General features: G+C 37.2%; 1 protein-coding gene across 1 annotated transcript; it reads left to right on the forward strand.

Annotated features, from left to right (window-relative positions):
* Positions 1 to 8,286: 8,286 nt before the first annotated feature.
* On the forward strand, positions 8,287 to 9,660 carry LOC145055216 (uncharacterized). Its single transcript, XM_079003517.1, has one exon. The coding sequence runs from the start codon at positions 8,597 to 8,599 to the stop codon at positions 9,395 to 9,397; it is 801 nt and encodes a 266-aa protein (XP_078859643.1). The 5' UTR covers positions 8,287 to 8,596; the 3' UTR covers positions 9,398 to 9,660.
* The last annotated feature ends 12,144 nt before the right edge of the window (positions 9,661 to 21,804 follow it).

A 21,804-nucleotide genomic window follows, 5' to 3' on the forward strand; every position in this document is an offset into this window, starting at 1 on the left:
TATATATACATCAATATACTCCTACGGGAATCATTAAGCCAAATTACATCTTTTATCTGGTGATTTGAGAATCTGCTTCTTCAGTTCAGAGTTTCGGCAGTGGCAAGGTGACTTATCCTCACTATATCAACGGGGTCTAAGGCACCAAGGTCGGCCCTTTATCGGATTGAGATCCGGGTATTTGTTGTTATGTTATTGATTTGATATGTTTGCATCCTGGTAGCTAGGATGGTATATGTTAGAGACCTGGTTAAGGTCGGTATCCTGTTATGTAGGATGATGCTATGCTAGTGACCGGTTAGGTCGGTATCCTGGTTAGGATGATGATATGTTATGTGATCTGCTAGATCGGCTTGTTGACTGTGATTTGTTATATGATTGTATGTTTATGTGCACATGGTTATTTGGACTGGGGTTGGGTTGAGGCGGGTCCTGCTTTGTGCTGTAGGCCAAGATACCTAGGGCGAACCGGTTGTCCCGAAGGCCCAGCGAGCGGTCCGGATAGGCTGTAGGCCGCAAGACGGCGGACCAGACGTGCCGAGGCTCGGAGAGTGGACCAGGCCGACTAAAGGCCCGGTGCGTGCGGACCAGTCATACTGTAGACTCAAAGAGTGGACCAGGTGGATTGAAGGCTCGGAGCGGGCGGACCAATCACACTGCAGACTCGGTGTATATGGCTAGACTCGGAGGGTGGACCAGGTGGACTGTTGGCCGGTGCGGCGGACCAGTCACACAGTAGACCCGAAGTGGATGGCTGTTCTGTGTTCTGATATGATATGGCATGATATGCGAGTATGGTATATGTGGTTGGTATTCTGGGGGTATCTCACTAAGCTTTCAGGCTTACAGGTATGGTTTAATGCTTTCAGGTTCTTCAGGAGACTGTGGCAAGGCAAAGGCGTGATCGTACCGCTCCTCGTGATTATGTTTTATGATCTGATTCTGGGAAGACTCTGATAATAATTGTATTGAAAACCTTTTGTAATAACATTAAGAAAATGGGTTGTTTTTGAAAAGTTAAAATTGGTTGAATTTTTATGGTCGTTATAATTGTTGTGATACTATACATGATGTTCTCCGCCCCAGAATGTTTCCGCCATTCATGGTTTTAGGGTGAGACAGATTGGTATCAGAGCATTGTTTATAGTGAATTGAGTGTATCAACCCATAAAAGATATACGAACTATAAACACAAGCGGGATTAAAATACTCTGACTAAGAGATTATACTTTAAATATTTAATATATTTAATTAAGTATACATACCTGCGTTCATACTAAAATCAATGTCACTAAGACAGTACAAAAGTATTACGATTGTTGGGTAACACAAGTAGACTTAGAGACATGTGGTCAACCCTGGGAAGATGTAGCCTAATTAACTACATTATCCGAGAAGTGACTAGCATGTGCCTAAGGATGGTTGTGAGGTTGCAACAAGTCTAAAAACTTACCAACACTACCACAATAAGAACGGTAGAACATAACATTAAACTTAAAAATACTATAAGAGTATTCGGTGTTACTATGATTATTTACCTGAGAACTAAAGGTCTTTATTTGTAAGCCCAAGTCAAGTATTGGGGTAACTGATAGAGATCACCTTATAATTATCTAGTTAGCTCGTCTATTAATTATTTCCTTACCCCTTTTCTCGCATAGATATCATGGCTGGATTTCATCATCATGACGACCCGTACTTTCCACCCAACGGCAATGCGGGATGGCTTGAAGCAGAGTCTGATGATGAACATCAAATCCCTTTGGATGATCATCAAGCTGAAGGCTTCTCGGATGGATCTGACTCCGAGCCAGAAGTCAACAACCTACCTCAAGTAGGTCAAGCTCCGAATAACAACCCCCGACCTGCATTTCAAGGACCCACACCTCTGTGGGCAACAAACTTGAATAACTGGAGCCATGAACAGGGTCAACCCATTCCCTACAATGGAGACAGAAGTTTCTACAACCTCACTGATGGAGGTTCTGCTGACAGAGTCCTACCCATCATGGTTAGTAGGATGTCTCGGAACACGATACTGGGTCAATCATCTATCAATTGAATCTTGGATATTAATGCCAACACTGGTGTTAACACTGTCCACACTCTCCAGCTAGAGTCTGCTCATGAAAGGGATCTAGTTCGCAATGTAGCTCTTCAGAGGGAACTCACTGAAACGCGAGCTGAAGTCAGAGAACTTCGAGCTCAACAAGCAAGAGCTGACAGGCGCATGAGGGACATAGAACGTCTTCTATCGGGATTAAGAACTCACTCTAGTAGTTCTCGTCGCTGATAGATTCTCTTCAACTTCTCTCTTTTGGATATAAACTAGTTATGTAAAACTCTGGTCTAATTCCTTATCTTTGTAAATCGTAGGCCTGTTAGGTCTTAGCTAGGTTGTAATTCTGTCAAAATTTTCCCATTTTGGTTGATGTAAGGCCAATTTCTGTTGGCCATTTTTCCCGAACTTGTTACATCTGTAATTCCAGTAATATTGACAGGTACCTAATCTTATGGGGATTATTATCCAAATGTGATCATCTATTAGTTCTAGATTTCCATTCAATCATATCGTTGGGCTATAGAGAGTTAGTCCATGAGTCATTCTCATTAATTCGTCCGTTAAATTCTTATCAATATTTTCATCTTCATAAAGTATAGATCAAAGATGCCGCCTCGCAGAAATCCGCGGAGAAACCTCAATAACGAAACACCACCTCCTCTACCTCCTCAACCACCTACTCCTCAGTTCGACACTGCAGCCTTAAATGCTGCTGTAGCTGCAGTTGTGGCCACAACTATGGCTCAGTATCAATCATCTGGTTCCGTTGGAGGAGGAACCCCTGTTCAGTCTGTTCAGGTTGAAGCTCCTGTGCGCTCTAGAGAGTGCTCCTATAAGGACTTCACGAACTGTAAGCCCTTGTCCTTTAAGGGGACTGGCGGAGTCATTGCCCTCTCGCAATGGTTCGAGAAAACCAAATTGATTTTCAAAATCTGCTCTTGTTCTGAAGAGAGCAAGGTGAAGTACGCTGCTTGTACCTTTGAAACCAAAGCCTTAACATGATGGAAAGACCATGTTAAGTCACTATCTCTTATAGTGGCTAATGCTATGGGCTGGGATACTTTGAAAGACCTCATGATTGAGGAGTACTGCCCAAGGGGCGAGATCCAAAAGCTGGAGGAAGAGCTATGGAGCCTAACCATGAAGGGCTCCAACGTAACCGCTTATACCGCCAGATTCTGCGAACTGGTGGCTCTCTGTCCCAACATGGTTCATACAGAGGGAAAGAAGATTGAGCGTTACATATGGGGACTGGTGCCACCGTACCAGGGAAATGTCTTGGCATCACACCCCAGTACATTTGATAGTGCCAAGCGATTGGCACAGCGGCTCATAGACCATGGGGTTCGTACCCCGACCGCAACAACAACTACCTTGGCCGTCTCAGAACCTGCAAGAACCGCTGACTCCAAGCGGAAGTTCTGGGATGACAAGAAGAAATCTAAGGTTGCCAAAAAGCAGCAGGTCGTGGCAGTGCATGCTGCGATAGCACCTGCCACTGCTGCTCCGGTAAAGCAGTATTCTGGAAGTTTGCCCAAGTGCAACAAATGCAACTTCCATCACGTAGGCGCCTGCTGGGAAATGCAATGTATGAACTGCAACAGGAAGGGGCACACTGCCCGTTTCTGTAAAGCTCCGGCGAAACCAATCAACCAAGTCCCCGATGCAGGAGTGGGCCAAGCTTGCTACAGATGTGGCGAAGTAGGCCACTACAAAAGGAACTGCCCAAAGGCAGGGATTGCCGGTGGAGCGGCAAGAGTTCTGGCCATAGGCCATAAGGAAGCGGTTGCTGACCCCACAGTGGTCACTGGTACGTTACTCCTAGATAACGCTTATGCATGCATTCTATTTGATAATGGAGCGGAGAGGAGTTTCGTGAACCAAAAATTTGCTCATTTACTTAAGCAAAAATCACGAGCACTTAATGAAACGTTCACTGTAGAAATGGCTAATGGGAAGACAGAGAGCACTAACTGTATATTCATAGGGTGTACCCTAACTTTAGATAACCATTCTTTTTCTATCGATCTTATGCCAGTCTCAATTAAAAGTTTCGACGTCATTATTGGCATGGATTGGTTGAGTCGTCATCGTGCCGATATCATGTGTTACGAAAAGGTTGTTCGCCTAAATCTACCGTCTAGTGAAACCTTAATAGTTTATGGTGACAAACCCGGCACGAACCTTCGTATCATCTCGAGCATCCAAGCTCGGAAATTCTTACGAAAGGAATGTACATCATTCCTTGCTCATGTAGTCGATGTGAGCCAAGAAACGAAGGACATTCAGAACATTCCAGTAGTACGCAACTTTCCTGACATCTTTCCAGAAGAACTTCCAGGATTACCTCCGCAATGTCAAGTCGAGTTCCGAATCGACTTAGTTCCAGGGGCTACCCTCGTAGCCAAATCGCCCTATCATCTAGCACCTGCAGAGATGCAAGAATTGTCCTGTCAACTTAACGAACTGCTCACCAAGGGCTTTATAAGACCAAGCTTCTCACCCTGGGGAGCTCCAGTCTTGTTCGTCAAGAAGAAAGACGGATCGTTTCGTATGTGCATCGACTACAGGGAGCGCAACAAGTTGACAATCAAAAATCGTTATCCTTTGCCTCGGATTGACGATTTGTTTGACCAACTCCAAGGGGCGAACTTCTTTTCAAAAATCGACTTGAGATCCGGATATCACCAACTACGAGTGCTAGGGGAGGATGTCCCAAAGACAGCCTTTCGAACTCATTATGGACACTACGAATTCGTAGTGATGCCGTTCAGATTGACAAACGCACCAGCTGTATTCATGGACTTAATGAACATGGTGTGTCGTCCTTAGTTAGATCAGTTCGTCATCGTCTTCATCGATGACATACTTATCTACTCTCGAAGTAAGGAGGAGCATAGTCAACATCTGCGACAAGTCCTCGAAACATTACGTTCAAAGAAGCTCTACGCGAAGTTCTTGAAATGCGAATTATGGATCCGACGAGTCGAATTCTTAGGGCACGTGGTTAGCGAAGAAGGTATACACGTGGACCCTTCCAAAATCAGGGCCATTGAGAACTGGTCAGCACCAAAGACGCCTACAGAAATCCATCAATTTCTGGGCCTCGCTGGCTATTATCGCAGGTTCATTCAGAACTTCTCTCGCATAGCGAAACCTCTTACAACACTGACCCAAAAGGGAGTGGCCTTTGACTGGGAAGAGAAACAGGAGAGAGCGTTTCAAACGCTCAAACGAGCCTTGTGCACCGCACCAATACTATCCCTTCCCGAATGAATAGAAGACTTCGTTGTCTATTGTGATGCATCGAATCAAGGACTCGGATGTGTTCTGATGCAGCGAGGTAAGGTCATCGCGTATGCCTCGAGACAGCTAAAGACACATGAGGTCAACTACACGAACCACGATCTTGAACTAGGAGCAGTTGTGTTTGCTCTGAAGATCTGGAGACATTACTTGTACGGGATGAAAAGCACTATCTTTACAGATCACAAGAGCTTACAACACATCTTCGACCAGAAGGAGCTCAACATGAGACAATGACGGTGGGTCGAGCTACTCAGTGATTACGAATGCGAAATTCATTATCATCCGGGTAAAGCCAACGTAGTAGCAGACGCCCTGAGTCGGAAGGAATATTCTGGTCGTAGAGTCAAATCATTGACTATGACTATCCATTCACACTTGTCCACACAAATTAAGGCAGCTCAGCTTGATGCTTTGAAGCTTGAAAATGTGGCGGTTGAATCCCTAAGATGGATGGATAAGAACTTGGAGGTTAAGGGTGGCGGAGCTTATTATTTCATGGACCGGATCTGGACCCCAAAACTAGGTGGTTTCAGAGACTTGGTCATGAACGAGGCGCACAACACTCGTTATTCCGTGCACCCGGGATCAGATAAGATGTATCTGGACCTCAAAAAGTTATACCGGTGGCCTAACATGAAAGCAGAGATTGTTACCTTTGTGAGTAAATGCCTTACTTGCGCAAAGGTCAAGGTCGAATACCAGAAACCCTCCGGTCTACTACAACAACCGGAGATACCGGAATGGAAGTAGGAACGGATAACTATGAATTTCATAACCAAGTTACCCAAGACGATGGGTGGGCTTGATTCCATATGGGTCATCGTCGATAGACTGACCAAGTCTGCACACTTCCTGCCGATCAAAGAAACAGACAAGATGGAGAAACTTACAAGAACTTACATTAGGGAGATTATAAGACTGCACGGTGTTCCCTTATCCATTATCTCGGTAGATTCACTTCGAGGTTCTGGCAGTCATTACAAAGTTCCCTAGGAACTAGGCTGGACATGAGTACAGCCTACCATCCGCAGACCGACGGGCAAAGTGAGAGAACTATCCAAACCTTGGAAGATATGTTGCGAGCCTGTGTGATAGACTTCGGGAAAGCATGGGATACTCATTTACCCATTGTCGAATTTTCCTACAACAACAGTTATCACACGAGCATAAAGGCTGCTCCATTCGAGGCCCTCTATGGCCGAAAGTGCAGATCTCCTCTGTGCTGGGCTGAGTTGGGTGATACCCAGTTAGCTAAAGGACGAGTCCCTGAAAGCACTCTCACAGGTCTGGAAATCATATGGGAAACGACGGAGAAGATCGTTCTGATTCGTGAACGATTGAAAGCCTCTAGAGACCGACAGAAAAGCTACGCTGATAAACGTATGAAACCGTTGGAATTCCAGGTGGGTGACCGTGTTCTATTGAAGGTCTCACCCTGGAAGGGCGTGATACGCTTCGAAAAGCGTGGAAAGCTAAATCCAAGGTACATAGGGCCTTTCGAGATTCTCGCAAGAATCAGTCCTGTAGCTTACAAGCTTAACTTACCGCGCGAGCTCAGTAACGTACATTCTACCTTCCACGTATTGAACTTGAAAAAGTGTTTGTCCGACGAGACTCTTGTTATTCCACTCGACGAGATCGAAATCAACAAGAGCCTCAACTTCGTGGAGGAACCAGTAGAGATCATGGACCGAGAGGTCAAACAAATGAAGCAAAGCTGCATCCCGATTGTGAAGGTTCGCTGAAACGCCAAGCGAGGACCGGAATTCACTTGGGAGCGTGAGGATCAGATGAAACTGAAATATCCTCATCTTTTTGCTTAGTTATTTGTAACTACTTTATTTGTTTAGACTTTAATTTCGGGACGAAATTCCCTTTAACTGGGGGATGATGTGACAACCCGAAATTTTCATTCGGTCAAACCCTAAAAGTCAATCACTTCATATTCGGTCAAACCCTAAAAAATATTGGCTTGCGTTTTCTGTGTCTAGAATCCACTTGGATTATCCAAGGCTGAATTTCTTGTAACCCAGACATATGATAGAAATATCAGTTTGAAAAGTGATATCACGATCCAAGTTGGTATCCAGATCCCCACCACAAACCCTCCCAACACTTAGATAGATTATGATAACTTATAATTAGATTTGTTGTACAAATAAGATCCAATCATTTAAGATTTATCGTTATTTTTATCTATGTATTTGTACCTATATAATAGAATGAAGCCTATGGGAATGTTACGGCTAAAACACAATTTTACTTATGTTAGTCTATAATGTACTTTATAAACTACAATAAATTATTTTTATTGTCTTATCAAACATTAAATTATGATAAAAATCTATAAGATAACTTATTTTTATTAAAAAAAAAAAAAAAACTTGCAACCTGAATGATCTTCGTGTGATGCTGCAATCCCCGAGTCAAAACAGAAGGTCGAATCTCTTGAGATTAGCTTCTTTGTGACACATCTGGAAGGAGAGGAATGAATCGTTGTTTAAAAAGGTGAGAACAACTAGCTCCTATAAAAACAACGGATAACATTCAAACTTTTACTTTCAACTAGGTTAAACATAGATCAAATCTGGTCTCGTTAGATTGGTCGAATTAGTTTAGTTCTTCCTTGTTTAAATGTATTTAAAACTATTGTATCTTGCATCTTGTTTTTTTTAATATATCCTTTCAAAAAAAAAAGCTACATTTAAAAATCATAAAAAACATCTGTTTAGTTGGATGCCATTTTCTAATGAAATTTTGGCATGCTGTAGTCCACAAACTCAGAACAGCTTACCACTTTCTATTCAATATCCACAAACCACTAAAGCAGCAAGGCCTTGGATTTGTTAAATCGAGCTCTGGAAAACCGTAGAGTTCGCCTGTTAGGCATTCTCTTCGCATGTGACAAAGCCATCATTTTCATTGGCACTTTTCGAAGTTGTCTAGCTTTTTATAAACTTCACACACTTGATTTAATTAATGGGGATTTCTCAATTATTTAAAAGCAGAATCTTCCATTCTCATTCCAGTTAGTAGTACTTCAATTCAAGAAAATCTCGACCCTTTGTGTGTAATTTCAACAACTGTCTTTCTTTTTTTTGCCGACTTTCAATCCCAGTGAGTCTGATTACAAGCTTTCCCAACTTGCAAAAATTCCAAAAAGAACTTCAAAACAAAAAATCAATCTTTTGGACATTTGATGTTGAGTTTCCCAAAAGGGTAAAAATGGCAACTTTTAGTGGTTTAGAAATTGGTTTGAGTTTTGTATGCGGGTGTGTTCTCTTAGGCTGTGCTGCAGAGCTCTACTATATTCTATGGTGGAAGAAAAGAAGAATTGATATTGAAAACCAAAATCTAAAGCTATCTTTTTCTTCTTGTTCTTCCAATTATACCCCTACTCACCTCTCCTCCTACATTTCCTGTTGGAAAAACCTTAATTCTTCAGAACCCACAAAAACCCAAGAAAAACAACAAGATCCAGAGATGGGTTTGGTGGAAGATCTGGTTTTAATGGGTTCTGAAGAAGAAAGTTTCGATCTTGAACTCATGAGGCTGCATAATCTCCATGGACCTCCAAGGTTTTTAACCACCATTAATGAAGAAACCAAAGAGGATTTGGAATCAGAGAGGAGTAGAAAAGGGTCAAGAACCAGAAGTTTGAGTGATCTTCTTGTTCATTTCGATACCCCACAAGCTTCACCGCCATTGAAGGCGTCACAGTTGCTAAATCCGGAAAGTTTTCAATTTCATCACCATGGATTTAATCCGCTTTATGATATTGATATTAACAAGGTCGGATCTTCACCACCTCCCACGTTCAAGTTCTTGAGAGATGCAGAGGAGAAGCTTTTGAGAAGATTGATGGAATTAGAGTCTGAAAAAGAGGCGAATTCTTCTGCGAAAATGGTGGAGAAAGATGGCTCTGTAAAATTGGTCGAAAGTAAGGGAAAGATTCAACAAAGTCATCAAATTTCAGCTGCTTCAAAGGTGCTTCCATTGTCGTCTTCGCCATCAAACAATGAGTGAAATTGACATGAAACAGTGAGCATGCAGCTACAGGTTCTTGAAGTGGGTGATGCTTTCTTTTTTCTTGATTTTTTTTTTTTTTTTTTTTTTTTTTTTTTTTTTTTTTTTAATTTATTTGTTCTTAGTGAGTTAGTGTTGTCGTGTATGTATAAGTACAAGTTAGAGAATCTGTGTTTATTAAGTTAGATCTTAGATGTTTTCAAAGTGATTACTTCAAGTCTTCAATAATCAGATTACGGATCATATAAATTTTACATATGCTTTAAAATAAATTAATGAGCTATTTAAAATAATCACTTTTTGAGAAATGATCATTTTCTCTAAGATGTCCAACTTAGACTATTTTCTAAATTCCTGAGTTTTTTTTAAATGAAGTATTTCTGCTAATCATCGAAATGTTCATTTTAAAGTATATAGTATCTTCGTTTTTTAAAATGTTTTATTTTATGTCTTAAATATATTTTTTATCAGAAAAAATATTTTTGTTGAATGTCTCATTCTGGATTTTATGGTTATTTTTATCATTTTTTTTAATTATTTTCTTTAAATACATGTTGCACTATGTTAGTTTAATGAATTTCCGTTAAAAAAAAAGTATATTTCATACAGGGTAAATTATAAAATCCATCCCTAAGTTTTACTTGTACAAATAATGTTATCAATTAATATTATTGTTATTATAGAAGAAACACAATTATCTGTTTGTCCTATGATTGATGAGTTCACGTAAGAGCAAACTTTTAAAATCTTCAATTCTTTTGACTAAAACCATTAGTAATAATAATAAGGGACCAGTTTGGTGGGATACACTTAATCGATAATAATAGTTATAATTGATGATATTGCCCACTTACAGGTTTAATCGATTGGAATTTTGGTATAATACAAATAATTAAATAATCATAAAATTTTGTATGAGTTTGCCGAAAACAGTTAGCGACAAAATAAATGTTTTATTTCTATAAATAATATTTATAAGATATTAATAAAAATGTGGATATTATTTTGTGGTTGGCATGTATGGTAATGATTTTGAACAACACTTACCGGTATATGATGGCGATAACCACGAAGCATGTTCTTTTGCTTCTTCGAAAGGAAAACTTGTGGGGTTTTGTGTTTGTTTGTTTTCTCATTAATTCCCTCCCACTTTAATTTAAATATTATTTCACTGATTAAAGAAAACACAATAAATGGAATAATGCAGCATACAATTAAATAAAATATTTAGTTAAATATCTAATTCAAAATATAGAATTTAGAAATATGTTTTCAATTATAAAGAAAAAAAACTACAGATATAGTAGATTTGGTAGTTTTGTGTAATAATTATTTTGAAAACACATGGTTTGAGGGTGTGCAAGGTGGGTGATTGCACATGACCCATGTCGTGGATGAGACCCAATTTTTACATACGATTCATTATAGTAGACTAGTAAATCAGGCTCGAAAACAAAATTAATTCAAAGGTATGGTTACCAAGCCAAAGTCACTACCCCTTTTGATTCACACAAATCTAAGTCGGAAGTCGATATGACGTTACTCATTCTCTTGAACTCGCTAAGTCATTGAGGATGTGTGTGTTTGATTATTGATTAACTAAATTCAAAATAAATGCATCATCTGATTCATAAATCAAAATTGTAAGTTTCAAAATCGAATAACATCATTCAATTTCATAATCGCTTTTGGCCTTTGATTTTATATTATTGATTAATTGATTGTTTTAATTTAAAAAATTAGAATCGATTTTCTAAGAAATCTAATGCTCACTTGTTGTGCTTCAATTTCATAATTGGTCTACTTCTGTTGTGGCTTGTGTGTTTTATTGTTTTAATTTCAAGCGATGATTTATCATAAAATAAGATTGAAAAATACAATAAGTATGAGTATCCCCAGGACCAAATCACAAAATCATGAAATATGAGGATCAGTACGATCACGCCTTTGCCTTGCCACGATCACATGATGTACCTGAAACAATAAACTGAAACCGTAAGCTCGAAAGCTTACTGAGTTCCCCCAAAATACTCATACACACATAACCATACAACCGTCGGGTTGAAATACCCCTGGCCCTCAACCGTCGGGTTGGAATACCAACATACCACGAGTCCAATCATTCTACCAGGATGGCATACTCTCGGCTTACAACCATCGGGTTGGAATGCCCATGCTCCTACACCTACAACAACCACTACTATGGGTCTAATCATCCCTCAAGATGGAATACCCCAGGCCCTCAACTGTCGGGTTGGAATGTCAACCTACTACGAGTCCAATCATCCTACCGGGATGGAATACTCCTGGCCCACAACCATCGGGTTGGAATGCCAACATGCTGTGAGTCTAATCATCCTACCTGGATGGAATACTCCTGGACCACAACCATCGGGTTGGAATGCCAACATACTAACAAACAGGTGCACTTACCAAATAATCACATAATAGTCCACATAAACTACGTACTAGGGCCCTATCATCCTACCGGGATGGAATACCCTCTATAACTACTCAAACATGCGCACATATCACAGGTAATCTCCTACCAGCATACAGACAGTCCGACCAACTACAGGTCACTAAGCATAGCCACATCCAGTCTACCAGGATGTCGATCTAACAAGCCATAATAACATATAATCATCCATTAATTCTAGCAGAATACCAAACTAACATATCACAACAACAATTACTCACATAACAATTCAAAGGGCCGGCCTTGGTGCCGTAGACCCTTGGTATAATGAGGATAACTCACCTTGCAACTGCCGAAATCCTGTGAATCACTGACCGCTGACCCCCGGAAATCCCAACTATCACATGATAATCACCAAGTTAGAATCCAACATGACTTTCTAGGCCAAGTGCCCACACCACTCCTTAAATCCATTTTCCTTTTATTGAGCCAAGTCCCAAAACCAAGTCCTTATGCAAAGCCCAATATTGGCCCAATTTACTGGATTGGGCCCATCCTTCTAATCGGGCCAAGATCCAAGGTCCATAACAATTATTGGGCCCAAATTACTCCATCTATACTGTTCAGTCACGGCCCAAGCCCAGCTAGCCCATAAACAACCCAATACTTCACGGTCCAAATTCGAAAACCCAACAGAGGGCGTATGCGGGGCGTACTCCTCTGGTACGCGGGGTGTACGCACGTCCATACCAAAAATCCTTCCATGTGCTTAATGGCTTAAGCACTTAAGTCCATATGCCAGATCTCGTGACAAAAAGGGCCTAGGACTCATAAAGTCTCAAACTTTATCCTGTTTGACGTCCATAAAGCTCTTAACTCAAGGTCTTAACCCATTAAGGCATTCCTACTTCACACATGGGACAACCAAAGCCATTAGGACCTCATTTTTCTCACTCAAGACCTCTCCTATGATCTGAAAGGTTAGCTTATCTTAACCAAAACACACCATGCATCATATTAGGGGTTTTTGGGACAAGAATGGTGTCAAAACTTCACAACTCTTAGATCTACACAAAATAGATGTCAAGCAAGAAGCTTTATACCTTTAAATAGTTGCAAAAGGTGATGCTATCTCATATCTACAAGCTCCAACCACCAAGGTTCCTTCTTTGCCAACCTCTTCTTTCTTCTTCTAAGCTTTTCTTTGCCAAACTAAGCTCCACAAGACCAAACACACCCAACAATGGAGATGGAACGGCTACTCGGGTTTTTTCTGAGGATAAGAGTAGATAAGGAGGCTAGGGTTGATCCCTTATGTTCTTTGTATAGTGGCTGGCCCTAAAATTAGGGTTTAATGACTCTGAGCGTACTCTGGGTGTACTTCTAGTACATTGGGCGTACGCGTCCTTGCACCCGCGACCATTACTCTGTTACGTTGGGCGTACCCACGCGTGTCCCAAGTTGCATGCGCGGCCTTCCTCGACAACTTTTTCCATTAAGGCTCATAATTGTCAATATCTTCAAAGTGTCATAACTCCTTTATTCTAAGTGCGTTCCCGACGAACTTTATATCCACAGAAAGGTGGCGAGAAGCCCGACGCTTCTAGCAACACACCCCGGTCTGAAACCGTCTCGAATGAAACCCATTGCCCATAAAAGACAGAAACGCCCTTACTCTTGATCTCGGGAATCCATAAATAAATACTTTTAGAATGGTGCATTACAATTCTCCCCCACTTAAATTTGATTTCGCCCTCGAAATCGCTAATTGCCAATTCTGGCTACTTAAAATCCCGAAAGGCACATTCACGCCCCTAAAGCGTGATGAACCCCAGGGGAGGCTAACCCCACTGGAAATCCAACTCGAAGAGATACATACTCATTCCCATCCAGTATCAAGTACCCACCTCTCTGGAATGCTTTTTACTTGGAAGGTTAGATTGGATCCGTCTCCAAAATAGGCCGCCCAAACTAACCATCACCTGACCTCTTCCCATTGCTATCAAAAAGGACTACTCATCCCTGGGAACCTGAGTTTCCGACCCGAAAACAGAACCACGGGTCATATTCTGCTTCTGACAACACTTGCTCTCTTTCAACTCATACCCAAATGTACATACAACAATAGCCTCACAGAAACCAACACTCACACCTGGCTCAATCAACCTCGGGCTGGAATATCAGGCATGCCCACGACGGGTCCGCATATCCCTAGGATGGAATACCCTCGTATCCCTACACATGTTTGGCCCAATCAACCCTTTGGTTGGAATACCAAACACATCCAGTCCAATTAATCATAGGGTCCGGTCATCCTCATGATGGAATACCCTAGATTGGCATACCACTACACATATACTCTAGGGTCATACCCCTGCTGGAAAATCCAAGGATCTCTCCTCGCATCCCTTTTAAACTCCTTGGATTCAACATAACTGAGTGCAACTCACCCAAAACTCAACAATACGTCTATCCCAACAATGCTACCGAAGGGAAACATAAAAATCACGATCTTTATGCCCACGAGCCTAGATGCATCATATGTAGTGTAGTCTTCCTTTTGAGTTTTGAGTTAAGTAACTTAGATTCTTTAATTCAACCAATAAATATCATATTCCAACTAGTAACTTAGATTTTTTAATTGAACTCAAATATAAACTTAGCATGGAAATGCATTCTACATCACAAATGAACATATGAATTAATTAAATGTGAATCACATCACATATGAATCATATGTGATTCACATGTGAATCACACATTAATTATATGTGATTCACATGTGAATCACACATTAATGAATCACATGTAATTCACATGTAAATCACAAGTGAACCATACATGAATTATATGTGATTCACATGTAAATCACATATTAATTACACGTGATTCACATGTAAATCAAAAATTAATCACATATGAATTACATGTGAATCACATGTAATTCACATGTAAATCACAAGTGAATCACACATGAATTAAATGTGATTCACTTGTAAATCACAAGTTAATCATGAATTACGTCTTTATTCACACATGCATGTTCTGTGTTATAAATTTCACATTTATATACATATGCATTTTTGTGAGTGTTCTTGCATTGATCATTTTTTTTTAATTTTCTTATAGATTTAGAAGAATTTGTGGAAAATATTGAAGATGCGAAAAGTGATGAATTGAAGAAAATATGGAAATCTTTACACGAAGACATGAAAACACTTTGAAAATTTCTAGCATTTTTTTTTTTTATATTTTATTTTGTATCAAATAAAATGTTTGTATTATTGTGTTTATAGTTTAGTAATAAAAATGGGTTTATTTAAATGATTTACTTATGAATATTATAGTATAAGAAATATGCATATACACACCTAAAATGTTAATTGTTTGGTTAAAAAAGCTATAGTTTTTTTTTTAATTACTTTTTTCTTAAATTATTGTTTTTAAAAAATTACAGTTTTTTTTATTAAAAAATGCAATTTTTTTTTGAAAAAAATGTAGTTTTCTTAGAAAAAAGTGCAGTTTTTTTGAAAAAAATACAGTTTTTTACAAAAAAATATTTTTTTTGTAAAATACATATTTTCTATAAAAAAATAAAAAATCTGCATTTAAAAAAAAACGAAAAATACTATTTTTAAAAAAATCTGAAAATTTGATTTATGATGTAAATTTTTAGACATTTATATTAATATATTAAATAACACAAAAAAATTAAACATTAAATGAGATTGGTATGTCCTTAACGAATTACTTTTGATCAAACACTCCACTTTTAGTTCTTGGGTTTTCGGGAAACTTTGAGTTCTCAACCGATCTCTACCATATATATATATATATATATATATATATATATATATATATTCACACAAGTGTAGATAATCAATCAGTTTTAACACTATTCTGTTTCATGTTTCATTATTATCCAAGTTTTCGAGGTTAAACCAATGCGCCATAACAACTACATATGAATTGACATTTACATAGGGTTGGGGATTCCAAAACGTTACAAGCCAAACAAAATGATTGTTTTTTTGAGAATCCTACAATTATTTTGGTTTTCACTTTGCTTCAAAGTTTAGTTGCATCTTTTTTTAATAGTAGCCGACTTAGGGGTTGTTTGATTGTTGTTAACTGAGTGACTGAGTGAGACGTAACCCACAATCTTACCAAGTAAGAGATATCTAAGTGTGGTATCAAACAATCTAAATCTAACTGCAGTCAGACACAACCTCTTACCGGACCAATAAAAGACATACCAAACAACCCTTCCTCTGAGATATCACGGTTGAAGCTTTTGATGGTTTGTATGCTGTGAGTTGTTGAAATTGTCGAATAGAAATGTTTCTTGGATGACAAAGTTCACAATTGCTTCTCATACCCCATCATTTTTGTAAATAAATAAACCATCATCCAATCCGATTGATAATAGTTCGCGTCAGATCGGTATTCGATTGTTTCACCACTTTGCACATGCACCATATCTTTTGTGATTCTTCAATCTTGTGTTTCTGATGGCATTATAAAAATATAAAACTTTTCATGTGGTTTGTTACAAGCCTTCTTGGATAAACATTTCATAGTGCAATAATCAAAATTAGAACAAACATCCAGGTTTCAAATTTCTTGTTGAGTTACTTATTTACTTAAAAATTTACTTAAAAATTAATAAACCGGAGTTTCAAGAATAGAGGGAATGTTTTATATTTTAGGAACAAACAACCTAAACAAATTGATCATCTTTTTAAATAACTTTATAAATAAAATAAAAAGGGGACTTAAGTGTTTTGGAATTCAAAATTTATTTTTTGATAGGTTGTGAGTTTTATTTCTAATGTATCACTGTTCGTATGATTTCATGTATCATTGTTTGTATGATTTCTAGAAGTTACACCGACATTGACGGAAGCGGAAGTGAAAGTTTGTAAGGATGTCATTTTCAATTTTAAATTTCAATAAAAGAGGTCAAGAATCCGTGGAGAACCAATAGTGTTTTTTTGTGGTGTACTGAAACAACACTTAGAGGAGAATATGATAATTTTAGGGCTTATAATGGCTAGAAAAAAAGGCCAAATGACCCTTTCTATGAATTCTTCCTGTTTTTAACGGTCATAAAAAACGGTAAAAAGCCAATATATTTATCGATGCAAAAAACCCATACCCTATTTTTCCAAAAACCGCCTGATCGGATAAAACCGTTCGGGTTCTTGTGAATGGTTTGTAAAATATCCGGTTTGGAGTTTGGACCTTTATTTTTCTGGATTATTTTAGAAACCGTTTGGGTTTTGTGGACCTTAATTTAAACTCAAATCCAAACACTAGAAAAAGCAAAGGTAGATGATCATAATCGGGCTTGGGCCCATAAAGATAAATGAGTAATGGGCTGAACCCTCATCATGACATGACCTATTTAATAATTAATACAACTAAACCCCAAACCCACAAAACCTCTCCACTTACGTCCATCCTTCACATATTGTTCAGCGGTAATTCATCTGTCGATCGTTCGGTGTTTTTCTGTCGATTGTCATCAACTTCTAATAAATCATTACATATCTCCTTTTCTGATCGTAATGTTTAGCTATTTGTATAAATTTTGTCAGGTTTACAAGTATATGGAAAAGTGAATATATCAAAACTTACGTTCTTTTGAATCAAATATGACTATCCAACTCATTAATTTCGACTAATCTTCTAAAGCCTTGATTTTCTCTTTGGTTTTTTTCATTTACAAACTTTTGTTAGTATCATTAATTCACCTTTTTTATTCATATATTTGATTTGCTCCTTGCTTTTCTCATTCATATCGTAATCTAACCTCAATTGTGTGTCTTTGACTACTTTTAGCGTTGTAATAGTTTTTAAACGTAACTGAACTGGTTACTTCTCAAAGGAATCTACGTACCTCCACATCGATCAGTTGGATTATTTTTAGTGCAATATATATTCAAATGCTTTCTTGCTTTATTTATATTAGTAATAATTTATGAAGTTCCTATAAAGATGATTTAGTTCCCCTCAGAAAACATATAGGTATCTAAATCCTTGTTTAATGCTCTATTTTGCTGCCTCCAATCTTTTTCTTTTTGTTGCGGATGCTATCTGCTACGAAACATAATTTGTAAACAACAGGAACGTTGTGTAACACTCCTATATTACAAGAGAACGGCATAGATCGATGTAGATATATGAAACTGGGATATATATATATATATATATATATATATATATATATATATATATATATATATATATATATATATATATATATATATATATATAAAATGGTAAAGAGTTATAATATAAAAATAAACCTACATGGTTTTGATGGTTGATTTATCTAAACTTAGGTATATAACAACCCAATATATGAAACTTTAGAAGGGAGATGTAATTACATAATCATCTTGCTATGCCATTGTTAAACGGCGATGCTTGATTTTGAATGCTCTTAATTTCCAAACTACTAGTATTATTTACGTATGGATTTTTGGTAAATGTTGGCTACAAATTGCACAAAGATCTTATCCTATATAGATTTTGCAAATCTTACGAATGATGTTGATTCAAAATCCATCTCACTAAATCTTTTATGTTGGGACGATGGGATCACATGAATGAAGGAGAGAAGGGTGATTAACTGTTGCCGATTCATTAAGATGCTGTTTGTTTTTTCGAAGCAAAAATTCAAAAAGTCTGCGGACCACCTCTGCAAACCTCTGCAGCAGAAGAGGTGGACCAAACGGCTGCAGACTGTAATAAGAAACGTGTTTGTTTTTATTAACATCTGCAGACTGCTGCAGACATTAAAAAATTAAAATAAACTAATTTAATAAACCGAAAATTGTTTTTAAACACAAAAAATTTAATAATTGTAGTCTTAAAACATTGAAATCATAAAATATAATATGTTATATGTTTTATTACAATTTGTTTTTCCATTTCATTTTTTATATTACCATTAAAACAAAATAATAGACACTTATTTAAAACGAAAATAAAAAAATAAAATTCTAGACACTTATTTAAAAAACAACATTAAAATTAATTAACTTATGTAAATTAAATGGGAGAAAAGAATTAAAGAGATATAAATTTAATGTATTAAATGTTAAAGGGATGAAAATAAAATTTAATATATAAGTAAAGGACCATAAATGTAAATTTAAATATACTTCATGGAGGACCATTACAATTTTTGGAAAAAAAAAAGCATCGATGGTTTTTTGGGTTGGATTTTTTTAGTTTAGGTTTGAAGGGGTGGAAAGAGGTGGGAAGAGGTATAACAAGTGCTTCCTCAAGAAGCACACGGGCAGAGGTTTTAAGCCCCGAAGACTTCCGAAAAACAAACTGATGCGGGATAAAAAGTGCTGTGCGTGTGCTGCGCCGCGCATCAATAAGAGTTTTGAAGAGGTTTTTTAAGAAAAACAAACAACATCTAAGTGTTCCACCCATTGTTTGCAGTTAGGTGTATTTTTTTTTTCCAAAGTATTTTAAACTTAAAAGGTACAAAACATATAAAAAGAGTTAATATCGTAAAAAAACTTAAAAGAACTTGTATATTAGGTTTTTTTTTTTTATTATTTTTTTCGGAATCAATTTTGATTTTTTCTTACAAAAACCTTGCATTTTTTATTTTTTTTAGATTTGATCATTTTCACGGATTTACCGGTAATCTTGTGGAGGCAATTTTTTCCAGAAATATCAATAGTAAACCGTGTAATGACGGAATGACCAAAAGTGCATAGTGTTTTTACAGAAGTATTAATTACGAATTAAAATATCAAAAGGAAATTATGATTTAAAACAAAAACAAATCGAGTTGTTTTAGTTGATAAAGCCTTTAAAGAAATATGTAGCATCCATTCCCTGAATCAGGTTATGCAAATAGACTAGATCCTATTGGACGAATTCTAGGTTTTTTTGCCAACTCCAAAGCTACTATATCCAACGACAATAGAATTTGGTCAAAATAGTAGATGTTTATCTAGTTTTCAACTGTTAATCTTAGCAACATTGTAGAATACTATTGCGTTATCGATAAATATTTTTATTTACTTTTTTATATAAGGTATACAGCAAACCAAGTTGGAACTTGATTGATTATGTTTGATTTTAAATTAAGAAAATTGCTATTTGATTTGAGATTCTTTAGAAAACCTTGATTGAGTATGTTTGATACTTTGATTTTAATCTAAGAAAATGGCTTGGTTCTATTTAACCAATGGTTTTGATTACACCACGAGTACTACTAAATTTTCATCTCTTTGGAAAAACACAAGATTAGACTACACAACCTCAAATTATGTATGCTAAGGGTTGATTGTTGAAATCTTGACAAGACTAAATAGTAAATCATTCATTGGATAATACAACATTATCGTACTGAATCAATGGAGTTAGTCGACATTCGTCACATACTGACACTCGATTTGAGCACTCATGTTTTTGGCATGATTGGATTGCTAGAACCGAGTTGGGAAAAACGAGAACTAACAAGCATCCAAGGTTCTCTAGCTATGATTTCTATTGAAGTTGGTTATAGTCGGATTTGGATGAGGAGAGATGCTTCTTGGACTGTGGTTTTTAAATTGAAATTAAATTTAGTTGAAAGAGTATTTAAGAGAGTTCTTCACCTGACCAACAATGGTGATTTGATGTTCAACGCTTACTCTCGTGGGTACCAAGTTTATAATCTTAAGATATGAGTGCAATCAAGACTAGTGAACATCAATGATGGTTCTAACCTAGATGACATTGTTCTGTATGTCGAAAGCCTTCAATTGTTAGACATGGGGACTACTTTTGGAGGAAGCTAACTATTTATCAGCATTGGTTTGTTCTTTAGAATTTTGTTATTCATAACCAATTTGCACTACTTTTTGGTCATTTTGTTGTTTTTATCCCTTATTGAAAACCAACTTTAAGTTGAAGGGGTATGACAATAGAGTCTTTATGCTTCTATAGTCGATGGAAGGGCTAATTTAATATTTGATCTAATGTTTTTGCAAGAGGAATGATGGCTATATACAAACAAGCTTTTGTTCGTGTTCATTTGTTTCGTTTACAACCCTATTTGTGGTGAAGGGGGGAAATTTAATAATTATAGGGGTTTCTACATATTTATCTTTGTTGTCTTAAAACAATTTGTTCTTCATCCGAATATCATTTAAAAGATATAAACTTGGTTATCCAACTTTCTTGGTTAGCACCAGTGTTGTAAAACTCGCCGAGTTGGCCGATTACTCATCCGAGTACTCGCTACTCCCCCCCCCCCCCCCCCCCCCCCTTGCCGAGGCGAGTTACATAATTCCGAGTACTCCCCGATCAGCCCCTTACGAACTGAGTAGTGTTGTGAAATTCGGTTAAATCGGTGATTAATATGTATAATATACTTAATGATTTATTATTTAACACACACACATGTGATTATTGCTACATATATATCTTATATTTTCAGTAATTATTCACAAAGTGAGACCATTATGTGTTTTTCATTTTTTGTGTATTCACATGTATCCAATTTTGTTATATATTTCAGTCAACTTATGATTTTATCTTATGATTTTGACATATATAATTTCCCTAAAAATATTTCTACACAAATTTCCAAATCCGAGTACTCCCCGAGTAATCCGAGTACTCGCTAATCGGTAGTCGGCCGAATAGGTACCGAATAACGAGTTCTACAACCTTGGTTAGCACCACGAAAGCTTAGGGGTTGTTTATTTTTGATTTATTGAACTTGAAGTGTTAAACATGTGGACAACTATAATTGTTATCTTCTTTTTACTTAATTTGGAAAAAATGAATTAATGGTCGAGCCAAAAAACTTAGCTTAGTATTCAGACACTAATTTTTTTTACCTATTTTCATTTCTTATTTTCCAATGAATATTGTGATAATCGTTTGGTAAATTAGTCATTTAGTCTAACTCAGACAAGTTACTTAGTTTTAAAAACAAAGAGACATTATGTATTCACCACTTTAT

The sequence above is a fragment of the Lactuca serriola genome, chromosome 5, assembly GCF_051521515.1.
Source record: "Lactuca serriola cultivar US96UC23 chromosome 5, Lser_US96UC23_V15, whole genome shotgun sequence".
Classification (NCBI taxonomy): Eukaryota; Viridiplantae; Streptophyta; class Magnoliopsida; order Asterales; family Asteraceae; genus Lactuca; species Lactuca serriola.

Excerpts from the sequence above, each read along its gene's own strand:
- LOC145055216 (XM_079003517.1), top strand. The coding sequence starts at position 8,597 with ATGGCAACTTTTAGTGGTTTAGAAATTGGTTTGAGTTTTGTATGCGGG.